The sequence below is a fragment of the Microchirus variegatus genome (genome assembly GCF_963457635.1).
Source record: "Microchirus variegatus genome assembly, chromosome: 2".
NCBI lineage: Eukaryota > Metazoa > Chordata > Actinopteri > Pleuronectiformes > Soleidae > Microchirus > Microchirus variegatus.
In genome coordinates this window covers 143,290-161,978 of record NC_139803.1, presented here as the reverse complement: position 1 = coordinate 161,978, position 18,689 = coordinate 143,290, and the positions used below count along the sequence as shown (strand labels likewise).

At 47.0% G+C, this 18,689-nt stretch overlaps 2 protein-coding genes across 2 annotated transcripts; both read right to left on the bottom strand.

The window, feature by feature from the left end:
- Positions 1-1,379: 1,379 nt before the first annotated feature.
- On the bottom strand, positions 1,380-4,441 carry prune (prune exopolyphosphatase). Its single transcript, XM_083904490.1, has 9 exons — positions 4,376-4,441; positions 3,988-4,095; positions 3,257-3,453; positions 2,987-3,171; positions 2,652-2,810; positions 2,396-2,487; positions 1,891-2,049; positions 1,718-1,808; positions 1,380-1,633 (listed from the first exon to the last, which is right to left on the bottom strand). Exons 1-9 carry the CDS (start codon positions 4,409-4,411, stop codon positions 1,407-1,409), a joined length of 1,254 nt encoding a protein of 417 aa, XP_083760616.1. The 5' UTR covers positions 4,412-4,441; the 3' UTR covers positions 1,380-1,406.
- A 1,087-nt stretch (positions 4,442-5,528) lies between these two features.
- myo1eb (myosin IEb) lies at positions 5,529-16,308 on the bottom strand. The gene is made up of 26 exons (XM_083904456.1): positions 16,216-16,308; positions 15,251-15,340; positions 15,078-15,172; positions 14,868-14,955; positions 14,691-14,780; positions 14,056-14,187; positions 13,847-13,981; positions 13,523-13,655; positions 13,233-13,429; positions 11,143-11,223; positions 10,974-11,060; positions 10,743-10,829; positions 10,294-10,461; positions 9,542-9,627; positions 8,850-8,931; positions 8,560-8,765; positions 8,338-8,482; positions 8,091-8,205; positions 7,818-7,987; positions 7,603-7,748; positions 7,288-7,434; positions 6,828-6,985; positions 6,670-6,744; positions 6,412-6,598; positions 6,013-6,188; positions 5,529-5,918 (listed from the first exon to the last, which is right to left on the bottom strand). The coding sequence occupies exons 1-26, from the start codon at positions 16,291-16,293 to the stop codon at positions 5,842-5,844; spliced, it is 3,231 nt and encodes a 1,076-aa protein (XP_083760582.1). The 5' UTR covers positions 16,294-16,308; the 3' UTR covers positions 5,529-5,841.
- Between the last annotated feature and the right edge of the window lie 2,381 nt (positions 16,309-18,689).

The following is an 18,689-nucleotide window of genomic DNA, read 5'->3' as shown; positions in this document are numbered from 1 at the left end:
TCATCTCCATCATCATCATCATCACATCATCTTCATCATCATCATGAGGTCTTCATCATCACCATCACCATCATCATCATCATCATCTTCATCTTCATCATCACCATCATCATCATCATCTTCATCATCATCATCATCATCACCATCATCATCATCATCATCATCATCATCATCATCATCATCATCATCATCTTCATCATCATCATCATCTTCATCATCATCATCACCGTCATTGTCATCTTCATCATCATCATCATCTTCATCATCATCATCTTCATCATCACCATCATCATCATCATCATCATCTTCATCATCTTCATCATCATCATCATCTTCATCACCATCATCATCATCATCATCATCATCATCATCATCATCACCATCATCTTCATCATCATCATCTTCATCATCATCGCACACACACACACACACACACACACACACACACAGGTTTGACCAGTCTGATGACTGACACCTGAGCTGGTGAAGGGGGCGGGGCTCTGTTGTTCCTATTTGTTGTCAGGTGACCACACCTGTGTGTGTGTGTGTGTGTGTGTGTGTGTTTTCAGGTCACAGGTAAAGGACAGAAAGGGGAGGAGTCATGTTTCAGTGTTGCCTTCAGGGTTTGACTGGAATAAAGTTCTGATTTAAATAAAAGTAAGTTTGTAAATTAGTAAATAAGAAAGTAGCCAGAATGTAAGAATATAAATATATATGTAACACACACTAACCACACACACACACACACACTAACCACACACACACACACACCATACACACAAAGTAGAGTACACATACACACACACTCACTCACAGAGTACAGAGAGTACACACACTCACTTACACACACACACACTCACTCACACACACACACACACACACAGAGTCCCACACACACACACACACACACACACACACACACAGGTCAGTCTTACCTGTCCGTGTGTCCACTCATGATGTCACGATGATGTCACACTGTGTTCTGAGCTGCTTCCTCTCTCTCTCTCTGTGTGTGTCTATGAGACTCGCCCACTCTCTCTCTCTCTCTCTCTCTCTCTCTGTGTCTCTATGAGACTCGCCCTCTCTCTCGCCCTCTCTCTCTCTGCTCAACAGGTTGATCAACATTACAGAGCAGAGCTGTCGTCTGATTGGTCGACGCTCAGCTGCTGTGATACAGGTCTGTCAACATTCACACACACACACACACAGACTCCTCCCCTTTGACCTCTGACTCCTCCCCCTCCTCCTCTCTGATCAATCATCAGATTTTTATTGAAATAAAAACTCTGATCATTTCTTTTCTTCACTTTATTCTGAAAACACTTCCTCTTTCACAATAAAAGCCTCTCCATGGTGACGGACAGAGGCTCCGCCCACTGGCACAGATCTTACCGACATCTGAGAGGTCAGAGGTCAGGCTCCTCCCACTCTCTGTCGGCCATCTTGTTGACCTTGTCTACCAGGTCCTGAGCGCTGATGTGGGGCAGAGCGCCATCTAGAGGGCAACCCTCCACCAGACTGTTCATGGGTGTGGGAGGAACACTTGACTCCGCCCCCTCGCCGTCTCCGTCCAGCTGCTTCAGGAAGTCTTTGACGAGGGGGAGGAGCTTCTTACGGGACGCCACGGCGTTTCCTGAAGGAGAGAAAGCTGATGATGTCACAGTGACCTTTGACCTGTGGAGACGACGCTGGTTACCGTGGAAACATGAACACGCACCTTGATGATAGGCTGTGACGTGAGGGTGGGGGCTGCTGATTGGACGGAGGTTGAGGGCGGGGCTACGAGCCTCTTCCAGGAAGTGGCTCACCTGTGGAGAGAAACCCATTGGACGGATTATAAGAACTGGACGTAGCTCCGCCCCCTCAGTGTGTGTGTGTGTGTAGTTGTACCTGCTGACTGCAGGTGGCGCTGTGGCTGAACACAGCGAGCTCTCTGATTGGCTCTTGGCTCTCAGTGAAGGAGATGGTCATCATCAGCAGCAAATCAAATCCAAGCTTTTGACAGAACGCTGAAAGCTCCGCCTCCAGCTCCGCCCCCTGCAGGAACTCCTGACACACACACACACACACATATACAGCAGTGTGTAGTACAGTATAGTACTGTGTAGTACGGTGTAGTACTGTGTAGTACTGTGTAATACTGTGTAGTACAGTGTAGTACAGTGTAGTACAGTGTAGTACTGTGTAGTACAGTGTAGTACTGTGTAGTACGGTGTAGTACTGTGTAGTACTGTGTAATACTGTGTAGTACAGTGTAGTACAGTGTAGTACAGTGTAGTACTGTGTAGTACTGTGTAGTACAGTGTAGTACTGTGTAGTACGGTGTAGTACTGTGTAGTACAGTGTAGTACTGTGTAGTACAGTGTAGTACTGTGTAGTACAGTGTAGTACTGACCTCCAGTGTGATGTAGAGGACAGAGACAGCGAGACGCAAACTTCCTGAGACGACTTTCATGTCCTTCAACAACATCTGTCCAGTGTCCAGACCTGAGGACAAATACTGACATGAGTACTGCACCTGAGGACAAATACTGACAAATACTGACATTAGTACTGCACCTGAGGACAAATACTGACAAATACTGACATTAGTACTGCACCTGAGGACAAATACTGACAAATACTGACATGAGTACTGCATGTGTCCTCACCTGAGACGTCAAACTTGGCGTTCTGCAGAGCAGTGAAGAGAGCGCCCCTCGGTGGCAGAGCGGGGAAACGACTCTCCAACACAGCAGCATACTGACTGTCTTTAGGAGTGACTTTACCTGCAGAGGGCGCCATATTCACACAGTCCAACACCACTGCAGCTGCACACACACACACACACACACACATATATATAAAGTCTCAGAATGACTTGAAATTCACCGTCATAATAGTCAGCATCGCCCTGAACAAGAATCTGTTGAAAATATATATATGTGTGTATATACACATGTATATATACACACATATATATATATACACACCCCCCCTCTCTCACCGTAGAGCAGTTGGGCGAGCTGCAGGTCCAGGATGTGCGGCGCTTCCTTGACGATGCGTTCTGTTACTAAGGTCGCGCAGGAGCCCACCGTTTCCACGGTAACAGGACAGGACGGCGACGGCTTCCTCTCCAGCTGGTGATGGTCAATCACCTCCACCACTGCCCCCTCCAGGTCACTGTCTGAACTGCAGCACACAGACACACAGGCGTGAGCGAGACGCTCTCCTCTGATTGGCCCTCGGCTGATGACGTCACTTCCTGTGTGTGCACCTGGACAGGACGTTGTGGTCCACCAGGGTCAGCGTCAGGCGACCTTCTCTGTACAGACTCCTCAGGTCCAGCTGGTCCCTGAAGGTCAGGAGGTCACATGACACACCGCTCTGACGCAACAGGAAGTGGTTATCAGAGCGAAGAGTGAGGTCATCACTGTGGATGTTCATCAGAGGGAGAGCGAGCACGCCACTGCACTGAGAGAGAGAGAGAGAGAGAGAGAGAGAGAGAGAGAGAGAGAGAGAGAGTCTTCACCTTCACCATCATCACCATCATCATCACCATCATCACCATCATCATCATCTTCATCATCATCATCACCATCATCACCATCATCATCATCTTCATCATCATCACCATCATCATCATCATCATCATCTTCACCATCATCACCATCACCATCATCATCTTCATCACCATCATCTTCATCATCACCATCATCATCACCATCATCACCATCATCATCATCATCATCATCATCATCACCATCATCATCATCTTCATCACCATCACCATCATCATCATCATCTTCATCAACATCATCATCATCATCTTCATCTTCATCACCATCATCACCATCATCATCATCACCACCAGGAGATGCTGTTTTGTGTCATAGTCGTCTTTAGCCACGCCCCTTCATCAATGATCTTCATAAAAACACTTTTATTTAGATCACTCACAGGCTTTTAATGTGAAAAACCAACAGGAAGTGTTCGCCAGATTCTGACCTTGGACAGGAAGTAGGCGTAGGCCATCGCAGACACCATGGAGTCCACGTCACAGGCCTCGTTTCCCAGAACCACGTGGTACCGTGAACCGGGCCGTTCAGAGCCCGCCTACAGGAAGTGACGTGTGACAGATCAATCCTTCACAATAAAATACACGTAAACATGACTCCGTGTTACAAGAGAAAATAATGAGTCACATGTTCGAGTGTGCGCGCGCACGTGTGTCTGTGTCCGTGCGCGTGTGTGAGTCTGCGTGTCTGTGTGTGTGCGCGTGTGTGTTGCGCGTGTCTGTGTGTGTGTCGCGCGCGCCTGTGTGTGTGTGTGTGTTGGGGGGGGTGTGTGTGTGTGTATGTCTGTGTCTGTGTGTGTGTGTGTGTGTGTGTGTTACCAGCGCAGTTCGACAGTTCCTCAGAAACTCCTCCATGTTCCGGTTCTCTCGCGCTCTCGTACCACGTGACAGTCAGTGACATGGCGGCGGGTTAAAGGTCGTGACGCGTTCAGGGACGTAACTCAACGTCGGACATGTTTCGTGACGTGAACGCAGCATGAACACGTGACAATGAGCTCGTGACATCACACCAAAGTGCTTGTTTTGATATGGACCCTTCACAATAAAAGCATTTATGATCGAAATAAATCAATACATGTAAAAGCAATATACATAACAAAGTACAAATACTTTGTTATGTATATTGGTATGTACTTTTACTCTTTTCATTCATTCACAGTAACTTTAACATACTTGTACTTTAAGGCACTTTATACTCGACTAAAACCAAGTAAATAATGTTGACAACGTGATTAAAATACCTGTATTTGAAGCACAGAACTCTGGGTAATGGAGTTTGTTTATTTAGACTGAATGATGAGATGAACATAAACAAGGACAGAGGTCTAAGGACAAAGGGACTAAGGACAGAGGTCTAAGGACAGATGGTCTAAGGACAGAGGTCTAAGGACAGAGGGTCTAAGGACAGAGGGTCTAAGGACAGAGGTCTAAGGACAGAGGGTCTAAGGACAGAGGGACTAAGGACAGAGGTCTAAGGACAGATGGTCTAAGGACAGAGGGTCTAAGGACAGAGGTCTAAGGACAGAGGGACTAAGGACAGAGGTCTAAGGACAGAGGGTCTAAGGACAGAGGTCTAAGGACAGAGGGTCTAAGGACAGAGGGACTAAGGACAGAGGTCTAAGGACAGATGGTCTAAGGACAGAGGTCTAAGGACAGAGGTCTAAGGACAGAGGTCTAAGGACAGATGGACTAAGGATAGAGGGTCTAAGGACAGAGGTCTAAGGACAGATGGTCTAAGGACAGATGGTCTAAGGACAGAGGGTATAAGGACAGATGGTCTAAGGACAGATGGTCTAAGGACAGATGGTCTAAGGACAGAGGGTCTAAGGACAGATGTGTCCTTGTTAAATCACAGTGAATAAACAGAATCTTTGATGTAAATAAAAACAGTTTATTTTTTATTCGTTCAGTAGTTTAGAATTTTCATCAACGACAATCAACTGTCTGTACCTGTCTGTGTCTGTGTCTGTGTCTGTGTCTGTACCTGTCTGTGTCTGTGTCTGTGTCTGTGTCTGTACCTGTCTGTGTCTGTGTCTGTGTCTGTGTCTGTACCTGTCTGTGTCTGTGTCTGTGTCTGTGTGTGTGTGTGTCTGTCTGTAATACCTACTGTGGCCTGTAGGGAAATGACTGTTTCCATGGTAACACTGATGTTAGCTAAAGTCACATGGGGACATTAAAAGTAAGGGTCAGAGGTCAGAGGTGACCTAGGGTCAGAGGTCAGAAGTCAGAGGTGACCTGGGGTCAGAGGTCAGATGTGACCTAGGGTCAGAGGTCAGAGGTCAGGTCTACAGCTTCTCCACATAGTTTCCAGGAAACATTCCCTCTCTGCCACGGAGTCGACCAAACCACCATCCTGAAGGATCTGAGGACACAGAGACAGTTTATTAACAGTAGTACACGTGTAATAGTATATGTAGTACATGTAGTATATGTAGTACATGTAGTAGTAGAAGTACCTTGAGTGAGTATGTCGATGACATCATCAGCGTTAAAGCTCAGTTCATCAGTGTCCTGAGCGTCATAAGCATAAAGAGCTTTACACTGAGGACTGCGAGGTTTGGGTTTGGGGGCGGGTTTAGGTCGACCTGCTCCTGGGAGGGGCTTAACCTCCTTAGACCGCCTCCTCTGCAGCCTGCAACAAAACACAGCTGTTACAACAGACTCCACCTCCTCTGACCACAGCACACCGGTTAACCTGGTTACTCTAGTTAACCCGGTGTTAACCTGGTTTACTCTAGTTAACCCGGTGTTAACCTGGTTACTCTAGTTAACCTGGTGTTAACCTGGTTACTCTAGTTAACCTGGTGTTAACCTGGTTACTCTAGTTAACCCAGTGTTAACCTGGTTTAGATTACCCTGCAGCTCCCTGCTCAGGAACGCCCATGAAGCCCATGTCGTGGTGTTTGTGGGCGTGGTCGTCATGGCGACGCTGGCTCTGGAGGCGGGGCAGACTGGGCTGCTCCATGCTGGACTGTTGCCTCAGCAGGGAGCCTCTGGAGGAGGGGCCACCTCTGGGAGCTCCGCCCCCTCTGTAACGAGAGCCTAAGGAAACAAAAGAAAGAATCAGGTGACGTTTGAAAACATCAGCTGATGAAGAATCACCTCAAAGTTACCTGAGTCGTACTGGCTGGTGGGCGGAGCCTGCACGCCCATGTAGCGACTCTTCCTGTTGTCCTTCCTGGTTGGTCCTGCAGATCAGACAGGAAGTGAGGGGGCGGAGCCACACACACACACACACACACACACACACACAAACTGAATCAGGACTTACGTGAGTTCTTGGGCAGACCTGGTCCAACAGAGACCTGCAGAACCTTCCCACTGGGCTTCAGGACCGCCTCGTCCCCCTGACCCTCATGGAACTGGATCTGTCTGGATCCTGCAGAGCTGAACGGACCCCAGCCGCCCTTCTTCACCTTATACTCCAGACTGGAGACAGAGAAGAGGTTCAGACCTTTAGATGTTCAGACCTGGATCAGGATCTGGATCAGGATCAGGATCAGGATCAGGATCAGACTCATGATCTGGATCTAGATCGGGATCTAGATTGGGATCAAGATCGGGATCAAGATCGGGATCAAGATCGGGATCAAGATCGGGATCAGACTCAGGATCTGGATCAGACTCAGACTCAGACTCAGGATCTGGATCTGGATCAGACTCAGACTCAGACTCAGACTCAGACTCAGACTCAGACTCAGGATCTGGATCAGGATCAGGATCAGACTCACAGGTTGTTGAATTTGAGCGGCAGCTTCTTCTGGACTTTCTCCTGATGGCGTTTGACGAGCAGACTGAGGAACTCGGTCTTGAAGACGCTCTGAAGGACGCTGTCGTACTCGTCCTCGTGGACGATGAAGAAGTCGTCCTGCAGAGTGCTGAAAAACACACGGAAGACGGATCCAGGTTCAGGTTCAGACATGAATCCGGTCCTGGTTTAAGTTCTGATCCTTATTTTAATTCATGACATTCTGATTCTGACTCTAGTTCTGGTTTAGGTCCTCATTCTAGTGCTGGTACTGGTGCTAAACCTGGTCTTGGCGTACCTGAGGGAGACGGACTGGATCTTGTTGAGCTCGATCTTCCTCTTGAGGACTTCCTGGATCTGGCCTTTATCTGGACCCTGTTTCACCTTCTCTCGGCCAATCAGGTACAGGAACTTCGGGGTCAGGATCAGGTCTCGTTTGACGCTCTGTGAGACACAAGGACGAGTTCAGACCCTGCTGAAACCAGGTCTCTGGTCTCTGGACTCTGGCCTTACCCTGAACTTGCGATCGTATTTCAGGACCACGTCAGCGAAGTCGATCCTCTCCCGTCGGCCGACAAACTGCCTGATCTCCGGATGTTCGTCCGTCCCGATGTAGTCGCCCACAAAGTTACGATTGATGCTGTTTCTGCGTCGTTCTTTCTTGTTCAGGAGGACGTCGGACGCTGCAAGAGAACGACGTGACTTCGTAAGAACGAAGACGAGGACGAGGACAAAGACCAGGACGAGGACACAGACCAGGACGTGGTCTCAGGTCTCAGGTCTTACCTTCCTCTCTCATCTTGACGTACTTGCGGACAGCGATGTGTTTACGCCAGGCCTTCTGGATGACCCGAGCGTAACCGTTGTACTTCCTCTCCCTCATCTCCTCCAGCAAGAAGAGCTGCAGAGAAAACACGGATCAGGATCAGGATCAGGATCAGGATCTGCTCAACTGAAGTGGGTTCATGTTCCCCTGTTTCTGAGGACCAGTCTGAGACTCTGGTTCTCTGTGGGTTCTCTGTGGGTCTCGTACTGATTCTGGGGCTTTGATGAAGACTTTGGTCTTGCCCAGCTGGAACTGGTCCTGGTCCATGTGGACGGAGTTGAGGAGGTGCAGGACCCCCTGGCGCTCGTCCCCTCTCCAGCGAGGCCACGTCTCTTTGGTCAGGATGGCGTACCTGCGGGGCGACAACACGGTTACCAGGACGACGGCTGAAACGACCGCGCGGTGCCCGGCGGGTGTTTGACCTCTGACCTCTGCAGGAACTTGCTGAAGAGCCGCCTGTAGGCGTAGCCGGCGCGGCGGACACGGATGTTCTCGCGCAGACCCAGGTACTCCACCTGGTGGCGGACGCGCTCGTCCTCCCAGTCCCGAGGACGCTTGGTCTCGTTGGGTTTGATGCAGCGGATGTAGTGAGGTGTGCACTTCATCAGCGTCTGCACCAGAGTGTTGGCTTGTTTCTGCAGGAAGGGGCGGAGCTACTGTCATACCAGACACCACCACCTGTCAATCAACACCTCTCTCTCTCTCTCTCTCTCTCTCACCTTGATCTTGCTGCTCGCTGTGCTCGGACGCCCTCTTTTCTCTGCCTCCAGGTTTTCAGGAAATAAAGCTTTGATGAACGGACTGAGACAGAAGACATGTCCTCACTGTCAGTGTACGTGTGCTCACTGTGGAGGTGTGTCCTGAGTGTGTGGAGGTGTGTCCTGAGTGTGTGGAGGTGTGTCCTGAGTGTGTGTGTGGGGGGGGGGGGGGGGGGGGGTGTCCTGAATGTGTGGAGGTGTGTCCTGAGCATGTGGAGGTGTGTCCTGAGTGTGTGGAGGTGTGTCCCAGGTGTGTGGAGGTGTGTCCTGAGTGTGTGGAGGTGTGTCCTGAGTGTGTGGAGGTGTGTCCTGAGTGTGTGGAGGTGTGTCCTGAGTGTGTGGAGGTGTGTCCTGAGCGTGTGGAGGTGTGTCCTGAGCGTGTGGAGGTGTGTCCTGAGTGTGTGGAGGTGTGTCCTGAGCGTGTGGAGGTGTGTCCTGAGTGTGTGGAGGTGTGTCCTGAGTGTGTGGAGGTATGTCCTGAGCGTGTGGAGGTGTGTCCTGAGCGTGTGGAGGTGTGTCCTGAGCGTGTGGAGGTGTGTCCTGAGCGTGTGGAGGTGTGTCCTGAGCGTGTGGAGGTATGTCCTGAGTGTGTGGAGGTGTGTCCTGAGCGTGTGGAGGTATGTCCTGAGTGTGTGGGGGCGGAGTTTACTTACTATTCGCTGCTCTGCATCAGCTCGATGATGTCATTAAACAAAACGTCTCTGTTTCTCTCACAGAAGCCAACGACGTCATAGGACACCTGTGAGGACAAGAGGACACCTGTGAGGACAAGAGGACACGAGGACACCTGTGAGGACAAGAGGACACCTGTGAGGACACGAGGACAAGAGGACACCTGTGAGGACAAGAGGACACCTGTGAGGACAAGAGGACACCTGTGAGGACAAGAGGACACCTGTGAGGACACGAGGACAAGAGGACACCTGTGAGGACAAGAGGACACAAGGACAAGAGGACACCTGTGAGGACACGAGGACACCCGTGAGGACAAGAGGACACCTGTGAGGACAAGAGGACACGAGGACAAGAGGACACCTGTGAGGAAACAAGGGTGGACAACAGGTGTACTGAGTGTGTACTTGTACCTTGAGTGTGTACTGAGTGTGTACAGTGCGTACTTGTACCTTGAGTGTGTACAGTGTGTACTTGTACCTTGAGTGTGTACTGAGTGTGTACTTGTACCTTGAGTGTGTACTGAGTGTGTACAGTGCGTACTTGTACCTTGAGTGTGTACAGTGTGTACTTGTACCTTGAGTGTGTACTGAGTGTGTACTTGTACCTTGAGTGTGTACTTGTACCTTGAGTGTGTACTGACTGTGTACGTGTACCATGAGTGTGTACAGTGTGTACTTGTACCTTGAGTGTGTACTTGTACCATGAGTGTGTACTGACTGTGTACTTGTACCTTTCCAGCGTAGTGATGAACCACAAACCCTCTGTTCCAGCTGCTGAAGTGCTCATGATCGTTCATTTGTCCCTGAAGTTTCTGCAGCAGAGTTTGATCGGCTCCTTCTCCTTTAGCGTGCATCGTAGCACACACGTCGTCAAGGATACTCATGATGCCAACGGGATTCTGGGTAATGAGGACACACGTGAGGACACACGTGAGGACACACGTGTGAGGACACACGTGAGGACACACGTGAGGACAGACGTGAGGACAGACGTGAGGACAGACGTGAGGACACACGTGAGGACAGACGTGAGGACAGACGTGAGGACAGACGTGAGGACAGACGTGAGGACAGACGTGAGGACACACGTGAGGACACACGTGAGGACAGACGTGAGGACACACGTGAGGACAGACGTGAGGACAGTGGACACAAACACGTCTCTGATTGGTCGACTCACCAGTTTGGACTCGATGAGATCACAAACCACTTTGTTGTTGAAATACTCGATCGGCGACCATTTGATTCCCTCCTGGACATACTCATCCTGAGGACATGAAGACAAGTGAGGACACGAGGACAACTGAGGACACCTGAGGACACACACTCACACACCCACACAGACACTCTCACACACTCACTCACACACACACACACACACACACACACACACACACACACACACACTCACCTGTTCAGCCTTCAGTGTCAGTTCTATAAATATTTGTTGTAGTTTTTCGTTCACAAAGTTGATGCAGAATTGTTCAAAACCGTTTTTCTGAAAGACACAAAAATACATCAGAGACATTTAGGAGACGTCAGGACATCTGTCCTCTGTCCTCTGTCCTCTGTCCTCTTACCTGGAAGATCTCAAATCCATAGATGTCCAACACTCCGATGTTAAACTCTTCCTGATGTTTCTGTATCGCTTTGTTTACGCTCTGTAACATGAACAGATGAACAGATGAACAGATGAACAGATGAACGCGTGAACAGATGAACGTGTGAACAGATGAACGTGTGAACAGATGAACGAGTGAACAGATGAACGAGTGAACAGATGAACGTGTGAACAGATGAACGAGTGAACAGATGAACGCGTGAACAGATGAACGCGTGAACAGATGAACGAGTGAACAGATGAACGCGTGAACAGATGAACGCGTGAACAGATGAACGAGTGAACAGATGAACGCGTGAACAGATGAACGCGTGAACAGATGAACGAGTGAACAGATGAACGCGTGAACAGATGAACGAGTGAACAGATGAACGAGTGAACAGATGAACGCGTGAACAGATGAACGCGTGAACAGATGAACGAGTGAACAGATGAACGCGTGAACAGATGAACGCGTGAACAGATGAACGAGTGAACAGATGAACGAGTGAACATGTAAACGTGTGAACAGATGAACGTGTGAACAGATGAACGCGTGAACAGATGAACGCGTGAACAGATGAACGAGTGAACAGATAAACGTGTGAACAGATGAACGAGTGAACAGATGAACGCGTGAACAGATGAACGCGTGAACAGATGAACGCGTGAACAGATGAACGCGTGAACAGATGAACGAGTGAACAGATGAACGAGTGAACAGATGAACGCGTGAACAGATGAACGAGTGAACAGATGAACGCGTGAACAGATGAACGTGTGAACAGATGAACGTGTGAACAGATGAACGAGTGAACAGATGAACGCGTGAACAGATGAACGCGTGAACAGATGAACAGATGAATGTGTGAACAGATGAACGAGTGAACAGATGAACGAGTGAACAGATGAACGAGTGAACAGATGAACGTGTGAACAGATGAACGTGTGAACAGATGAACGTGTGAACAGATGAACGAGTGAACAGATGAACGAGTGAACATGTAAACGTGTAAACGTATGAACGTGTGAACAGATGAACGCGTGAACAGATGAACGCGTGAACAGATGAACGCGTGAACAGATGAACGCGTGAACAGATGAACGTGTGAACAGATGAACAGATGAATGTGTGAACAGATGAACGAGTGAACAGATGAACGTGTGAACAGATGAACGTGTGAACAGATGAACGCGTAAACAGATGAACGAGTGAACATGTAAACGTGTAAACGTATGAACGTGTGAACAGATGAACGCGTGAACAGATGAACGTGTGAACGGATGAACGTGTGAACGGATGAACGTGTGAACGGATGAACGAGTGAACGGATGAACGTGTGAACAGATGAACGAGTGAACAGATGAACGTGTGAACAGATGAACGTGTGAACAGATGAACGAGTGAACAGATGAACACATGAACAGATGAACGCGTGAACAGATGAACGCGTGAACAGATGAACGCGTGAACAGATGAACGTGTGAACAGATGAACGTGTGAACAGATGAACGAGTGAACAGATGAACACGTGAACAGATGAACGCGTGAACAGATGAACGCGTGAACAGATGAACGCGTGAACAGATGAACGAGTGAACAGATGAACGTGTGAACAGATGAACGAGTGAACAGATGAACGCGTGAACAGATGAACGTGTGAACAGATGAACGCGTGAACAGATGAACGTGTGAACAGATGAACAGATGAATGTGTGAACAGATGAACGAGTGAACAGATGAACGAGTGAACAGATGAACGTGTGAACAGATGAACGTATGAACAGATGAACGCGTGAACAGATGAACGAGTGAACAGATGAACGAGTGAACATGTAAACGTGTAAACGTAGGAACGCGTGAACAGATGAACGCGTGAACAGATGAACGTGTGAACAGATGAACGAGTGAACAGATGAACGTGTGAACAGATGAACGAGTGAACAGATGAACGTGTGAACAGATGAACGTGTGAACACATGAACAGATGAATGCATGAACAGATGAACGCATGAACAGATGAACACATGAACAGATGAACGTGTGAATAGATGAACGTATGAACTCACGTCCACCAGGAAGTCAAAGAGTCTCGAGTACAGAGCTTTAGACAAAGCGTCTCTGGTGAATGAAGCTTGTTCACAGTTCAAAGTCACAGAGATCGTTTCACTCTTTCCTCCCCATTTACTGTCCATCACTCTGCTCGTTAGTTTACTGCAAACTCCATCCTGAGGGATTCCTAACAGGAACGCTGGGAACGCCAGGACTGACACACACACACACACAGAGACAGGTGGTTAGGGGTGTGGTCAGGGGTCAGGGGTCAGGGGTGTGGTCAGGGGGTGTGGTCAGTACTCACAGTCCTGACTCTCCACCACAGCGTAGTTATTCTCTTCTCTGAAGTTAATGTTTCCCAGATGAAGAATTCCTGCGATGATCTGAAGAACTGAGTCCTGATCCTCTACTGACAGACCAACCACAGACATGGCCTCCTGAGACACAGACAGGTACAGACACACAGGTACATCACTGTCAGACAGGTACATCACTGAGACACAGACACAGACACAGACACACACAGACAGGTACAGACACAGACAGACAGACAGACAGACACACACAGACAGGTACAGACACAGACACAGACAGGTACAGACACAGACAGGCACAGACAGGTACAGACCATGGTGTCAGTGAACTCCTTCCTGTCGTCCATGTCGTCCACAGTGAAGGTTCCTGATTGGTTGAGGTAACTGTAGTAATCAGGGGTCGTGACCCCGAGGTTCTCTCTCTGCTCTGCAGTCGCCCCCTCTAACAGCTGAGGTCAAAGGTCACGCAGAGGTCACACTATAAGTACTTCTGTACTACATGTTCCAGTATATTTTGCAGTACCTGGTAGTAGATGTGGAAGCTTCTCTCTCCAGAATTCTGGGAAACAACTCGACTTTTCTCCAACAGGAAGTTGGAAATCTTCCCTCCGTCAGGAGCTCCGCCCCTACTGAACTGGATCTCAAAGTATTTACCCTGAACATGTTTGTTTACATGTTAGTTTACATGTTTGTTTACATCTTTGTTTACATCTTTGTGTTTACATGTTAGTTTACATGTTTGTTTACATGTTTGCTTGTTTGTTTGTTTACATGTTAGTTTACATCTTTGTTTACATGTTTGTTTACATGTTTGTGTTTACATGTTAGTTTACATGTTAGTTAGTTTACATGTTTGTTTACATGTTTGTTTACATGTTAGTTTACATGTTAGTTTACATGTTAGTTAGTTTACATGTTTGTTTACATGTTAGTTAGTTTACATGTTTGTTTACATGTTAGTTTACATGTTTGTGTTTACATGTTTGTGTACATTTGTTTACATGTTTTTGTTTACATGTTTGCTTGTTTGTTTGTTTACATGTTAGTTTACATGTTTGTGTTTACATATTAGTTTACATGTTAGTTATTTACATGTTTGTGTTTACATTTTAGTTAGTTTACATGTTAGTTTGTTTACATGTTTACATTCAGACTCACAAATCGGCTGGAGTTGTTGTTGCGAACTGTCTTTGCGTTACCAAACGCCTCCAGTAGGGGGTTGGACTGTAGGATGATGTCTTTGACATGCTGCACACACACACACACACACACACACACACATCAGTAACAGTAACCATGGTAACAACATGATGACAGTAAAGTAACTAAAGTTACCTGAACTCTGTCGCCCCCTCCTGACACTTTGGAAACGTAACTCATGATGAATTTAGCTGCTACTGTTTTACCAGCTCCACTTTCACCACTGACACAAAGACACAAAGACACAAAGACACAAAACCACCTGTGTTTAATTTCACAGGTAAACAGTGTGAGGCTCCGCCCACCTGATGATGACATAGGTAAAGAGTGTGAGGCTCCGCCTACCTGATGATGACACACTGGTTCTCGCTGTCAATCATCATGTTCCTGTACATGTTATCAGCCAGAGCGTAGATGTGGGGGAGGTTCTCATACTGGGCCTGGAGGGTGGAGGGGGCGGAGTTAATGATGTCATAGAGCAACACGTGGGGTCAAAGGTCAAAGGGTCATTATCTCACCGCGCCCTGATAGAGCTCCACCTCCCGATCTGTGAAGTACGGAAGCTGTTTGAACGGGTTCACTGAGATGAGAACAGGACCGATGTAGGTCTGACAGAACCAGGTCAAGGATCAGGACCAGAACCAGGACCAGACAGTTCCAATCAATACATCTAAGCAACTAGTATAAGCTCATGTTAGCCAAAGTGTCACCTGTGAGCTAACCAAACATGAGCTAACATTAGCCTAAACGTTAACTCATGTTACCCAGATAACATGAGCTGAGCTAAGCTAACATGAGCTAAGCTAGCTCAAAGGGGACAGCTTGAGCTAATAGCCAAACTGTCCCCTGTGAGCTAAGCTGACATGAGCTAAAGTTAGCCAAACTGTCTCCTGTGAGCTCAGCTAACATTTGCCAAAATATCACCTATTAGCAAAGCTAACATGGGCTAAAATCATCCAAACTCACCTGTGAGGTAAGCTAACTTCAGCCAAACTGTCACCTGTGAGCTAAGCTAACATAACCTAAAGTTAGCCAAACTGTCACCTGTGAGCTAAGCTTACATAAGCTAACATTAGCCAAACTATCACCTGTTAGCGAAGCTAACATGAGCTTAAATAATCCAAACTTACCTGTGAGCTAAGCTAATGTTAGCCAAACTATCACCTGTGAGCTAAGCTAACATTAGCCAAACTATCACCTGTTAGCGAAGCTAACATTATCTAAAATTATCCAAACTCACCTGTGAGCTAAGCTAACGCTAGCCAAACTTTCACCTGTGAGCTAAGCTAACATGGGCCAATGTTTGTTTGTGATGATTTGGTGGAACAGAACTTTGACCTTTGACCTGTGGGGGGCAAACAAACACATGTCCCTCAGAGGACACATGTCCCTCAGAGGACACATGTCCCTCAGAGGACACATGTCCCTCAGAGGACACATGTCCCTCAGAGGACACATGTCCCTCAGAGGATGGTGAGGATACAAAGATGTAGTCGTCCATGTATCTCTTCTTCAGATTGTCAGTGATGGCGTCCTCGTTGACCTTTGACAGCAGGACCATGTCGTCCACGCCGCTCACCTTCACATTCTGAGCCTGCCAATGGTAACGCTCCTTACTGCCCTGAGGGGGCGGAGCAGAGGGAAGGGGGCGGGGTTACATTTACAGCTGACTGTGTGTGTGTGTGAATTCCCAGCATTCCTCAGTCTTGTGGGATCATGTCATGTTTGTCCCTACATGTTCACACGTGTGTGTGTGTGTGTGTGTGTGTGTGTGTGTGTGTGTGTGTCTGTGTGTCTGTGTGTGTGTGAGGGAAATGTCTTCACAAGGACACAAAGACAAGAATGTGTGTCAAATTAAGACCTGATCATCAATAAATATATCGATTGATTGATTTGTCAAAGGTCATCAGATGACGTCATGATTTAGTGATCGTGTTTAAAATCGTTAACGATCGTTTGTTTACGTTTACTACTAATCAATAATATAAACAACAATATAATCAATGATATAATCAATAATATAAACAACAATATAATCAATAATATAAACAACAATATAATCAATAATATAAACAATATTATTAATCAATAATATAAACAACAATATAATCAATAATCTAAACAAAAATAAAATCAATAATATAAACAACAATATAATCACTAATATAAACAATAATATAATCAATAATAAAATAAATAATATAATCAATAATAAAATCAATATAAACAACAATATAATCACTAATATAAACAATAATAAAATCAATAATATAAACAACAATATAATCACTAATAAAATCAATAATATAAACAACAATATAATCACTAATATAATCAATAATAAAATCAATAATATAAACAATAATATAATCAATAATATAAACACATTGATCATAAACCTGATCAAACTGACAGTCTGAGATTTGAAGCTGAGTCACAGTCAAACAGAACCAGAACCAGAACTTCATGATCAGTATTAATGATCAGAACCAGGTCCAGCAGGTCCAGGTCTGACTGTGACTCAGTAAAGGTGTGAACTCACCATCTTGCTCTCTTCACTTCCTGTTTCAGGTAAAAGTTGAAGAAACTTCAGTCTTGGGTGTTTCCAGGTGGACTCAGGTGGACTGGGTCAGGACCTGGACTGGGTCAGGACCTGGACTGGGTCAGGACCTGGACTGGACCCTGAATCAGGTGAGTCTGGATCAGACCGGTTCAGATCAGTAGACTTTCAGTCTCTGGACATTTTCTCTCGTCTGTTTTTCTTCCTTGAATCTTCAACCGTGTGCAGGTGTGGGCAGGTTAAGCCCCGCCTCCTCCCCCTCCCCCTCCCCCCTCACCTGTGGAACTCTGGGTAATGACGTGACTCTGCTGCCCCCTGCTGTCAGGACAGTTACATTAGAATCATTGAAATCAACTGTTTTTATTATTGGAGATAAAGAAACAAAGGTTGTTGTTTTTGTTTCTGTGTTTATAATTGTTTTTATTTGTTTATAATTGTTTTTGTTTGTTTATAACTCAATAAAATAATAGAATGTAAAATGGCTCAGTGGCGCCCCCTCAGGTCAAAGTCGATGATGTGAACATCGTTTGGAGCGAGACGAACAAAAATCCTCGTGACTCCATAACCTCAACGCAACAGGAAGTCGGCCATCTTGGATTTGGCGTCCATGTTGGCTTTCTTTACTGAACGTACTTCAGAGGGCGTTTATCGTGGGAACGCGGAAAACGCGTACTGAACTGAATCATCCGAGATCAAAAGTTAGCTTCGCAGATTGAAAAGGGGCGTGGCCACGGCAGCCATCACAATTTTAGCGAAGTGCGCTATAACGTCGCCATACATTGACCAATCGGCATGAAACTTCAAAGGTGACACGAGACCCCGCCCCTGAACATGTCTACAAACATGAATTTGACCCAAACGCCATGTCGGCCATTTTGACTACTCCGTTTCGCCGCTATACAGGAAGTGCCCTGTAACTCAACCATTAGTTGACCGATTAACTACAAATGTGATATGTGAGACCAAGGCCCCGCCCTCAACACATCTGATGAAGATACCTGCACACAGGAAGTAGATTGTCCGAAACAGGAAGTGCACTTTAAATCGCACATTGACCGATCAGCTTCAAACCTGATATGCGAGACCAAGGCCCCGCCCTGAACACGTCATCAAGACATTACCTGCACACAGGAAGTAGGTCAACCGAAACAGGAAGTGCACTTTAAATCGCACATACATTGACCGATTGGCTCCAAATTTGATATGTGAGACCAAGGCCCCCCCTGAACACATCTGTAACACATTACCTGCACACAGGAAGTAGATTGTCCGAAACAGGACGTGCACTTAAAATCAGACATACATCAACCGACCGGCTCAAAACTTGATATGTGAGACCAAGGCCCCGCCCTGAACACGTCTGATGTATTGATGACATTGATGACATTGATGTATTG

Excerpts from the sequence above, each read along its gene's own strand:
- myo1eb (XM_083904456.1), bottom strand. The coding sequence starts at position 16,293 with ATGGTCCTGCTGTCAAAGGTCAACGAGGACGCCATCACTGACAATCTG. Across the intron at positions 15,341-16,215 it reads ACATGGACGACTACATCTTT|ACCTACATCGGTCCTGTTCT; the intron begins GTATCCTCACCA and ends TGGTTCTGTCAG. Across the intron at positions 14,188-14,690 it reads ACAACAACTCCAGCCGATTT|GGTAAATACTTTGAGATCCA; the intron begins GTGAGTCTGAAT and ends AAACATGTTCAG.
- prune (XM_083904490.1), bottom strand. The coding sequence starts at position 4,411 with ATGGAGGAGTTTCTGAGGAACTGTCGAACTGCGCTG. Across the intron at positions 2,488-2,651 it reads CGCCAAGTTTGACGTCTCAG|GTCTGGACACTGGACAGATG; the intron begins GTGAGGACACAT and ends ATTTGTCCTCAG. Across the intron at positions 1,634-1,717 it reads CGTCACAGCCTATCATCAAG|GAAACGCCGTGGCGTCCCGT; the intron begins GTGCGTGTTCAT and ends TCTCTCCTTCAG.